This window comes from Colossoma macropomum, unplaced genomic scaffold (assembly GCF_904425465.1).
Source record: "Colossoma macropomum unplaced genomic scaffold, Colossoma_macropomum, whole genome shotgun sequence".
NCBI classification, from domain to species: domain Eukaryota; kingdom Metazoa; phylum Chordata; class Actinopteri; order Characiformes; family Serrasalmidae; genus Colossoma; species Colossoma macropomum.
In genome coordinates, this window is record NW_023494804.1 from 15,360,986 (window position 1) to 15,373,211 (window position 12,226).

The following is a 12,226-nucleotide window of genomic DNA, read 5'->3' on the forward strand; positions in this document are numbered from 1 at the left end:
TTGTTCAGCTGTATGTAATAAAGGTTACAGATGTAACTAAACTGTACTGACTTCTGTGATCTGCATTGTACTTTACATTAACCATGTACGTATGCAGCAAGTCACTCACACACAATGTATTTCAAATAAACAAGATATCAAATCATAACTGCATTTTCACAGAGTATCAATACCTACAACACTCGCTTTTGTCTTGTTAAAGGTTCATTTGCTAATATTTAAAATGAAGATACTGGAATACAAATTCATTTCAAAAGGTATCAAACAGTACATTAGACAGGATTTGGGCTGTTTTCATATATTTTTCAAATGGATTTAATAAACACATTTACATACATTTATTTTTGTATAGTACATTTCTATGTGTAATATTTCACCACACATTTTGAAATAGATGTATTTTAAAATATATTTGGTTAATATGGCAAAATATTCTGAATACATTTTAGTGTTTAGTGCATGTATTTCAGCATTGACTGCAATGTGTTTGAAATGTATTTTAAATATATAGAAAAATATATGTCCATATATTTTTTTCCATATGGGTTTTCTGCTTTTTTTCCTTATCCTGAAAAATGTGTCCTAGTCCACTTTCACTGGATATTAAATAAATGATGCGCTTTAAAGGAAACTGTCTTTAAGATTATGAAGAAGGTCCAAACCTTAGACTTGTATCAAATGTGCAGAAGTAAATCTCTCACCCGCTCGAAGCCCTTGTGCATGAAGGTATCTCCTCCTGGTAACACTTGCATGAGCTGCTCCAGTCCAGCTCGGATCTGATCCCTAAAGCAAACGCACACCCACATGGTAGATATACAAAATATATAAGAAGATACAACATTTTCACACCACATTAACAGAAACAACAGTAAACATCGCTGCTGTCGGAACAAAACCTTTCAACTCAGAAGTCTGATTACACTGACTTACATTAATAGTAAATTATGTTATTCCTTCTCTTGTAAATGTATAATTTTTGAGATACGTGTTTGTTCCAAGAGCAGCGACATACTTTGTGTATAGATTTCTCTCAATTCCTATACAGAATATTCCTTAAATTTGATTAAAAATCATGAATATTTCTTTTAACTTAAAACTAATAAAACTCTGCATTATGACAAGCTATCTTTTATACTCTTCACAGAAAAAAAATGTGTTTTATTAATAAAGCATCATCCCATAAGTGGTTCCTCAAGGGTTCTTTAGAAAAGGGAATGGTTCTGTTTAAAACTAAGCATTCTATATAGAACCATTTGCATGCTTAAATGGTTCTTTGCATGGTGAAATCGTTCTTCAGATTGATGGAGAATGTGTTATATAAGGTTCTATATAGGACCTTTTTGAAAAGCGAAGAGGGTTCTTCTATTGCTACAAGCTTGACTGTGTAATAATAGCGGAACCCTTTTTGGTGCTATATGGAACCATTTACCACACATTCTCCAGAACCAAGAGCTATTTCAGCATGCAAAGAACCAGTCAAGCATGCAAATGGTTCTAAACAGAACCATTCCCTTTACTAAAGAACCTTTTGAACACCTGAAGAACCAAAACATCTTTTTGAAAGTAAAAGCAACACAGATTAAGAAAGGGTAAAGAACAGGGTGAAAATATAGGACGTCAGCTCAGTAAGTGGCAGAATAAAGTTATGACAACAGAAGAGACGCTAACTTTTCCATTGATAGAGAGGATGTGGAAATGGTGGACAGCTTTGCTTTTGCCTACTTGGATCAATTATTAACAACAGAGTATTCAGCACTCAAAATATGACTCATTCTGGCACTTGGCAGAACAAGAATGAAGGAGCTTGAAAAGATCTTCAAATGGAAAGATTTGTCCTTGCAAACAAAGACCAGAGTTGTCCAGGCTGTGGTCTTCTCTGCGGTTCATTATGGGTGTGAACGCCGGACAGTAAACAAGCAAGAAAGGAAAAATATAGATGCCTTTGAACTGAAGATTTTGAGAGAACCTTGGACAGCAAAGAAAACATAAAACAAAAGAATGTTTTCTCGAACAAATCAAGCCTGACCTCTTACTGAAGAAACTGAAGATCTTTCTTTGGACAGATTCTGAGAAGAACTGATTCATTGGAAAAGACAATTATCCTTGGAAGAGTTGAGGGTAAAACAGGAAGAGGATGACCAGCTACAAGATAGATGAAGATGGTCAGAGGAATCATGATCCAGCCATTTAGAAGCTTAAAGACCGAAACCGAAGACAGGACATTCTGGAAAAACCCTTGATAAAAAAACAGCATAACAAGCATATGTTGTGTTTTCGATGCTGGTATGCTGGTCAAGCAACATGACCATGCTGGATGACCAGCATAATAAAGCAATAAGCCACTTGAAAACTCCCTAACTCCCATTCCCGTGATGAAATCACAGTAATGCACGGCCTCAAGTGGCGGCATAAACAAGTATTCCGCCAAGAAATGTAGTTCCTTTAGGGTACAGTATAGTTGCCAAGCAACTATAGACTTGAATGAGGAGAATTGTCAGTCATCCATCGCTGTATACTGTGGTCATTTCATGAACTTTTTAACTTTTTGTCGTATAACACAGCACTGTTTAATGCAAAACCTGATTACCACCTTGATTCTTATTTAGCACCAATCTAGCGGTGCCCATCTTCTCAAGCTGGGGCTGAACCTCAAACGGCTCCCTGCTCCCTACATAGTGCACTACGTAGGAATTTGAATACTGGATCCTGCAGCCCAACAGTGCCAAATACAGCTAAGAAATAGTCATTTGGGACTCAGCCACATCCATACTTGATAAATGGTGCCATATTTGGCTGTAGAGGCTAGAATTTCTAAACTTTCATAGCTAGTACACTATTTAGGGAATACAGAGCCGTTTGGGATTCAGTCTGTGTTTGACGCAACTTCTGACTGAAACACAGACATTTAAAGCACGTAATCCATTCAAGTGACATTTTTTGGACTTTTATACTGCTGTGTTACAGTTAATCAAACCATAAGAACTTTAAATCAAGTCTGTGATATTAATGATGGAGGTATTTAGGCTGTTTGCTATCCTTTAGCCTGTTAGCTAGCTGACCAGCCTAGTTCTAGTTAAGAAAATAAGTTGCCAGCCCTTCAAGTTTGGACAAAAAATGGGTTCTTACTTCATTAGTACACTTGGTGGTCCATGTGAGCAGCATTAGAGTCAAACATTATTCCATTAACAGCAGAAGGGTTTTTGGTGCCATGGCAAAGTAATACACAATTCAGTTGTTGTGAGGTGGTCGGTGGGCATGTATTATGGATTTTACAATGGCATCGAAAGTTGCTCAGCTAGATATGGTATGTACAGGTATGACAACAGATTCATTAAAACTGAACATTAGTTTCTTGACATTCTCAGTTTTAAGTATCTTGTTTTTTAATGTTGTAAGTGCCCAACATTAGCTAACATTATCTGCACTTGTATTCCAGCCATGTTTATCAGCAAAACATTAACATTTCTGAGTAGCAGAGCTTACAAACATTTAGTTGTCATCAAATTAGCGTCAGTTAAACTCTATAAAAAGAGAATGCCAAAGACAAAATCTCCAAACACCAGCTAACACAAAGCTAACTTGGTGGCTAATTTAATAGCTAGTGATAATGCTAACTTTGGCTAACGTTTACAGTACATGAGCAGTTTAGGTACATGTTTACATGAATACTGTCTAACATTATTATATAATTCCCAACACATCTGATCTTACCACAAACAGCAAGTCCCCTACTCTGACACAACGGTGCAGATTTCTCTCACAAACTGTGAGGTGAAGGTTAAAATGCCCAGCATGCTTAAAAATTCAAATAAACGACAGTGGAATTTAAATAGAAATTAGAAGTTAGAAATCACTGCAGAAGTATATCCTATTTACAGACTGAAGTTAGCTTATTTGCCAGCTTCTGACTCCAATTTTTTGGTCTACCTTAAATGTTTAAGGTGGTACGGAAAATCAGAATACGAAGCTGATGAGCAGGAATTTGACTTTTTTGAAGTTTTTTGCACATATAATTTTACTGCTGTGTTCATCCTTCTGTTCTTAGGAAGTTTCTCCATTTGCATTGTAGTTCCTCTCAGTAGTTCTTCCTTTTGTTCTTAGGGAGTTTCTTTGCATCTTGGTTCCTCTCAGTGGTTCTTCTCATGCTCTTAGGGAGGTTCTTCTGTTGGTACATGGTTCTTATTAGTGGTTCTTCCTCATGTTCTTAGAAACTCTCTCCTTTTAAGTCTTGGTTCCTCTCAGTGGTTCCTCCTTATGCTCTTAGGAAGGTACTGGACAGCTGCTTTTGTACAATGACTCTTGTAGAAAGTGCCATACAATGAAACTGAATTGAATTAAATAGTGCTGCACAGCCGAGGTTTTCAGATAACCACAGTGCTCCCAGTAAAAGAACCAACGGTGTATAAATAAACTCACTGTGATTTTGACACACTCTAAATTGGGATTTAACAGTGGAATTATAAAAACTATTGGTTGGATGTCTATAATAAACAGTCACACTGAAGAAGAAGTCAAATTGATGTTTTTGAGGTGGTTCAAGCCTCAACTTTCATTAATTTTAGATGGCTTATTACTCTGGAATAGTGAGAGTAGTGCTTTTTGGAAATAAAGAAGATCAGAAATGTTTGGCAGGTTAGAACTGATGAATTCAGTTATGAATTCATGTATTTGAGAGTGTTTTAGAGTCTTGCCTGTCTTCTGTCAGCTTCATCAGAGTCCGACCCTCCGTAGAGAAGACAATGAAGGACATCCGGAGCTGAGGACTGAACAGAGAGAGAGTTAATAAAGACAGTGAGAGCTGTCTTTCTCCTGTAACTACAGACACTATTCAATATTTAGTTCTGCACATGTACATTTTTCCTTCATCAAGGTACAAACAATGTAAATGTGCCCTCAAGGGTACAGAAGTGGTTTTGTACCTTAAATAAGTTTATCCATGTGAAAAGTACATATTTGTACCTTTTCACTACTGAATGTTTTAAAACAGAACAATGACATAAAAAGCCTGGAGACGGGATGGGGTGTGTGGAGTCAATACAACTTAGAAAATATAATTCCAATGGATTATGGTACAATAATGTCCCCTGACTAAAGGTACTGAGAAGTGCCCTTGAGGGCACTGCCCAAGTGACAGCTGACTACCTTTATTTCTGAGACTGTACAGACCCTTAGAGTTTAAGAGATTAAAGGAGAGAGTAATATTCGACTAGATTGTGGCTGCCAAAAACGCTGAGCAGGCTACGTTCACATTACCAGGCACAAATCAGATTTTTTGCCTTAATGTGACTCAGATCTGATGTTTTCAGAACTGTGTGGACACACAAATCTGATCTTTTCAAATCCAACCTCAGCCACTTTCATATGTGGTCCTAGATTGGATATGTATCCGATTCGTGGCCATGAGACCTTAACGTGAACGCTCAGATCGGAATTCATGTGCTTTTTTTCCACTGCGCATGCGCCATCATTCAGCGTTACCATAGCAGCAGCTGTGAACAGACGTTAAAGCCCGTGGCAGCAGCACAGAACAGAAGTTAAGACCTCTAAATGGTGGAAAAGCAACACATCTGACCTTTTTTGCCTTCATCTCACTCTAATAATGAACAGCTGAGAGCTGTTCGGATTTCAACCTGGTAATGTGAATGTAGCCTTTCATATGTGGTCCTACATTGGATATGTATCTAATTCGTAGCCATGCGACCTTAATGAGAACGCTCAGGTCGGAATTTGAGTGCTGAATTCAAGTGCTTTTTCCATTGCGCATGCACCATCATTCAGCGTTACCATAGCAGCAGCTGTGAACAGACGTTAAAGCCTGTAAACGATGATAAAGCAGTTGAGAGCTGATCAGAGCAAATTATCTTCACAGCTCTGCCTGCTGGTCAGTTTATTTGCTGTTTATGATGCACATGATTCATTCATGTGACTTTAGTGATTAGGACGTGCACATGCGGGTCATTTCAGAGCGCCAATTCATTCACATTAATGACAGCCATGTAGCTCCACATAGGTGAGTCCATACCTGATGAACTTGTGCGTCAGGTGATCCACAAAGTAATAAATCTCATTCCAGTGGTGCTTAACGCTGCCAGATCTGAAAAAAGAGCAGAGCATGTGAAGACTGCGTTGTATTCAGGACAGAGAGAACCCACACTGGATATCCTGGAGATAATCCTCACTACAATACTACAGTACCGCTACTATTACTATTACTATTACTGATAATAATACAAGAATTATTGTTTTAATTTCAATTTAATTTAAAAGAATTAAATGTTTATAGACAACAGTGAATCATACAATGTCAGAAACCACATAATCAAGTCATAGCAGCCATACATACAGAGCTGAGAGGAGATTAGTCTGACTGTTCTGGAAAATGTGTGATTAGGCCAAACTGATGCGAAAAGCAGGAGATCCACTTATATATATTGCTCATATTTCCCTTTTGTTTTTTTGTTTTTTAACACATTTCATGAATTTTCTCCTCTGTATGTTGTATTTTACTAATTTTCTAAATCCTACACTCTTAAAAAAGTTCTTCAAGGGTTCTTTATTATTATTAATAATAATCATTATTATTATTATTAATAATAATAATATAGCACCTTATAGTACACAGTAAAAATGGTTCTTCAAGGGTTCTATATAAAACCATGAACACTCAAAGAACCCTTTGCATTATTAATAGGTCCCCTCATGGTGAAGTGGTTCAGATTGATGGAGAATGTGCTGTATATGGTTCTACACAGCACCTTTTTGTAAAAGCGTTCTTTTATTGTATACAAACTTGACATCATGACAAAGCAGAACCCTTTTTGTTGCTATATAGAACTATACACAACATATTCTCTGTCAACCTGAAGAACCATTTTTAGTATGCACTGTAAGGTGCTATACTATTATTATTATTATTATTATTATTATTATTATTATTATTATTATTATTATTATTATTATAACCTTAAGCTAAGCTATAATAAACATTTTTATTATTTCTGCATGTGTTTATTTATTTTTTATTGCTATTACTGCTACTAAGATAACCACAAAAGAGTAATAAAATAAAAACTTTCTTCACTCAAGCATCTTCTAACATAAACTTTATTTACTCCAAGTTTCCACAATAAATACAGAGAAGTGTCTGTAATGTTTGAAATTAATGCTGTAAATGTTTAGATTTTACTCTCAGTAAGTGTCTGCTGCGAGACAGTGTGATATTCCCCTTGCGCTTAAAGTCTTTAGACAAGAATAACTCTAAATTTAACTGTGGGGATCTAAATTAAAGCTGGTCTGTTTTGGTCCTCTATTAGAGATACTGAACAACAATGGTTTAAAACAAGTGAGTTTTAAACCATTAGACACACAGTTGGCACCATGCTAATTGGTGGGGTGTAAGCTTACATTACTTGTTAGCTACATTAGCCTCATAACTCCAGCCAAATATGTCTGATTTGCTATATCTGGAGTAAGAGGGGCTAAATGTGTAGGTCTAATTTTGGACTGTCACTTCAATCTCATCTGATTTTAAAGAGCCCATATCATGCAAAACCGGATTTTACTTGATTTTGTCGAAATAAAAGAGTTTGATGTAGTAAGTTTCAACATGTGCTGTTCACTCCCCAGTACATACAGTCCATATATGGAAAGTAAATTGCAAAAACAGCCCATTTTTTAATTGTGATGTCATAAAAACATATTCATCTATCCGCATATTCGGCCTACAGCAGTTTAGCCCCACCCACTCACACAGAAGTTATAAGGAGTGTTTCAGCCTGGATTGCTTTTTGATCGAGTCACAGCCAATCAGAACAAAAATGATAATGTAGAAATGAAATATGACTGGTTTTGGTACATAGACATAAAATGTTATGAGTGGACCTCAGTGAAAAAAGTACAATATGGGCCCAGGCTTATTACACACTAAGGCTGATTATTCAGTAACTACAGGGACTTCAGTGCAAATTGGCAGAGCTATTCTTAGATCATAGATGTGTGTAATAAAACTTTGGCTGCCGGTGGACCCTGGCCATTAAAAGGGTTAAGAGGAGTGGCAGCCACTGTAATCTAGGCTTGAAGACTAAGTGCACTAATGGCAGCAGTTTTTTTATACTGGTGTCAATGTCCATCAACAGAGATCAGATCCACAGCATGGTGGGTTTTTGCAATATAATACTGGGCCTCATCCTCCAACATCTTTCTGAGTTCTTAAATATGTTCTTGAGAAAGGTTCTAAGAAAAAGTCTATGTCAGATTCATGACGTGTTCTTAAAGTGCAGAACTGTTCTCACCTTTGTGCTCTTGAGTGTGTGTAGATTCTGTTCTTACCTAAGTACAAATCTCAAATAAGAAAACTTTGGTGAATGTCGGAATCTTGGTGAAAACTGTGTAAGTGGGTTTTAAGAAGAGATTTCTTCTTAAGAATGGTTGGTGACTGAGGCCCAGTGTTTATAAGAAAGCTTAGAACACTTTAAAGGGTTATGATAAAGGTCATATTCTACATTTTTATTGCCTTGGTATATATGTGCGTGTTTTTAAACAAGCAAGTTCTACATAATTGTTTTCCAGCCTCTCTTTATTCTTTACTGTCACATATCCCTCCGGCTCCGACTCATCCAGGGACTTTGTTTCCCAGAACCCCCTTGGAGATCACGTGACTGTAGAACCTCTTTAAATCACCAATCACTATTCTCAATCACTTGAATACTGTAAATGAGCTCTGTTCTGATTGGCTTGGCATCATTCAAAAGACAGTGGCTTGAAACACTCCTTATAACTTCAGTGTGAGTGGGCAGGGCTAAACTGCTGTAGACTGAACAGGCAGATATGTGTAAATGAGTTGTGACATTACAAAAACAGTGGATCTATAACAGGCTGTTTCTGCAGGTTAGTTTCTATATGTGAACTGCATGGAGTGAACAGTATGTTTTGAAACTTTAATCATGTTTTCATACTATGTCACATTTTTAATTACAGAAAGTGAGGAAAGTTCAGTTTTTCTCTGATATGGGCCCTTTAATGCAGTGAGGAAAGTGAGCTCTGCCGGTGATTACAGCCTTCTGCTGCACAGACAACGCAACACATTCACATGATTCGTGATTAGGCCTGACGATCACTTGACCTGTTGAAATCGAAGGGCCATTTCAGTGGAAGGGAGCGTTATGAAGGTCAGAGGTGTCTGTAAAGGGTTCAGGTGATTATTTTTTTTAAACAAAAAATGGCAGCCATACATACAGAGCTGAGAGGAGATTAGTCTGACTGTTCTGGAAAATGTGTGATTAGGCCAAACTGATGTGAAAAGCAGGAGATCCACTTATATATATTGCTCATATTTCCCTTTTGTTTTTTTGTTTTTTAACACATTTCATGAATTTTCTCCTCTTTATGTTGTATTTTACTAATTTTCTAAATCCTACACTCTTAAAAAAGTTCTTCAAGGGTCTTTATCTTATAATAATAATTATTATTATTATTATTAATAATAATATAGCACCTTATAGTGCACAGTAAAAAATGGTTCTTCAAGGGTTCTATATAAAACCATGAACACTCAAAGAACCCTTTGCATTATTAATAGGTCCCCTCATGGTGAAATGGTTCTTCAGATTGATGGAGAATGTGCTGTATATGGTTCTATACAGCACCTTCCTATAAAAGCGTTCTTTTATTGTATACAAACTTGACATCATGACAAAGCAGAACCCTTTTTGTTGCTATATAGAACTATACACAACATATTCTCTGTCAATCTGAAGAACCATTTTTAGTATGCACTGTAAGGTGCTATACTGTTATTATTGTTATTATTATTATTATTATTATTATTATTATTATAACCTTAAGCTAAGCTATAATAAACATTTTTATCATTTCTGCATGTTTATTTAATTTTTATTGCTATTACTGCTACTAAGATAACCACAAAAGAGTAATAAAATAAAAACTTTCTTCACTCAAGCATCTTCTAACATAAACTTTAAGCTTTATTTACTCCACATTTCAATAAATACAGAGAAGTGTCTGTAATGTTTGAAATGAATGCTGTAAATGTTTAGATTTTACTCTCAGTAAGTGTCTGCTGCGAGACAGTGTGATATTCCCCTTGCGCTTAAAGTCTTTAGACAAGAATAACTCTAAATTTAACTGTGGGGATCTAAAATAAAGCTGGTCTGTTTTGGTCCTCTGCTCTGCTCGCTCGTCTGGCGGAGTTTCTGCGGCGCAGACGGGACACAGAAGAATGTGTGCTTACGTAAGAACGTTCAGACTGAATCAACACCAAAAAAACTCCTTTCATTCTCACTAACTGGTCCGCAGGGAATCAGCTCTGAGCTATTATTACCGCTAACAGCTTCAGCAGCTGCAAATACAGAAATGAGTGACACAACAGCTTTTACAGACAGAGCTAAAGCAAAATCCCTCTCCATACGGTCTATATACGGAATATATATATACACATATATATCGACTACAGCAGTTTAGCCCCACCCATTTAGCCTACAGCAGTTTAGCCTCGTCCATTTAGCCTACAGCAGCTTAGCTCCACCCATTCAGTGTACAGCAGTTTAGCCCCGTCCATTTAGCCTACAGCAGTTTAGCTCTGCTCATTCAACCTACAGCAGTCTAACCCCCCATTCAGCCTACAGCAGTTTAGCCCCACCCATTCCGCCTACAGCAGTCTAACTCCCCCATTTAGCCTACAGCAGTTTCGCCACACCCATTTAGCCTACAGCAGTCTAGCCCCGCCCATTCAGCCTACAGCAGTTTAGCCCCACCCATTAAGCCTACAGCAGTTTATACCCACCTATTTAAACTGAAGTCATAAGGAATGTTTCAGCATGGACTGCTTTTTGAATGAGTCATGATGCAGGACAGCCAATCCAAACAGAGCTCATTTACATATATTAGACATAGCTGTTTAATTCTCAGGGATAAAGAGAGGTTGGAAAATGGTTGTATTAAAATTAATTACGACTGTTTTGGGTACAGAAACAAATGTTCTAAATAAATTTCTAGGGAAAAATAAAATATAAGCAAAAATTGTGGGGTATGGGCCCTTTAATGCGTCTTTGTGTTTTATCCTCGAGGGCCAAATACAAAGAGGACATTTTTTTAATACATTATATAAAGCAACTATGAGCATGAAACCGTATCCTGTGAAACATGTCAGAGCTCAGTAACTCTCTACTTCAGATGCAGCAGTGGTGAAATATTGAACATTTAATTTCAGTTGTGGTTGTTTTTCTACTATAATGGCGAACTAATATTCACTAATATAACAGATTCAGTCACTGTGTAAAGTGAAATTGGATGATGATTGAATTTTGAAGGAAGCTGAGGACGAGAGGCCACAGAGGGTCAATGTTATAAGTGGACTTTGACTTTAATTTAATCCTGCATCGATTTCTTCCTTTTTCAAGGACACACAGACGTCAACATAAACAAGATCAAACTGTATTTGCTAAGACAGAGTCTTTGAGTCTTAAAGCCATCATGATCTGAAGGCTTTTACTTAAAGCCCCTATCAGCATGGCTTCAAATGTTTACATTTCTGTTCTAATAGTAAAGACAGGCCTTGGAAAAAGCATTTACCAATGCAACATTAAAGAAATATATCGCTGCTGTCAGAAGAAAACCTTGTATCTACATTTTTTGTCATTTTTCAGTTTTTGACATAATTTGAAAATGTGTTAAATATATTTTAAAATGCATGTATTTGTATTTATTATTGTATTTGTTCAGTTGTGTGTAGCTGTAATAAAGGTTACAGATGTAACTAAACAGTATTGACTTCTGTGATCCGCATTGTACTTTACATTAACCATGTACGTATGCAGTAAGACACTCACACACAATGTATTTCAAATAAACAAGATATCAAATCATAACTGCACTTTAACAGAGTATCAATGCCTACAACACTCACTTTTGTCATGTTAAAGGTTCATTTGCTAATATTTAAAATTAAGATACTGGAATAAAAATTAATTTCAAAAGGTATCAAACAGTAAAAGTGCATTAGACAGGATTTTCAAATGTATCTGATAAACACATTTATTTATTTTAGTATGGTACATTTCTATGTGTAATATTTCCCCATATATTTTAAAATAAACATATTTTAAAATATTTTGGTTAATGGCGAATATATATATATTATATCTCCATAAATAGGTGCATCCAAATGTTTGACTGGAACTGTGTGTAGAGAACTGTGGTGAGAACAGCA

At 36.4% G+C, this 12,226-nt stretch overlaps 1 protein-coding gene across 2 annotated transcripts in view; it reads right to left on the reverse strand.

Annotated features, from left to right (window-relative positions):
• Positions 1-12,226, reverse strand: part of antxr1b (ANTXR cell adhesion molecule 1b) — a 72,506-nt gene that overhangs the window by 49,581 nt on the left and 10,699 nt on the right. For both annotated transcript variants that reach the window (XM_036594723.1, XM_036594724.1), the window contains exons 2-4: positions 6,023-6,094; positions 4,692-4,763; positions 702-783 (exon numbers count right to left, since the gene is read on the reverse strand). In XM_036594723.1, the coding sequence (XP_036450616.1) occupies positions 702-783; positions 4,692-4,763; positions 6,023-6,094 (226 nt within the window). The remainder of the gene's footprint in view (positions 1-701; positions 784-4,691; positions 4,764-6,022; positions 6,095-12,226) is intronic.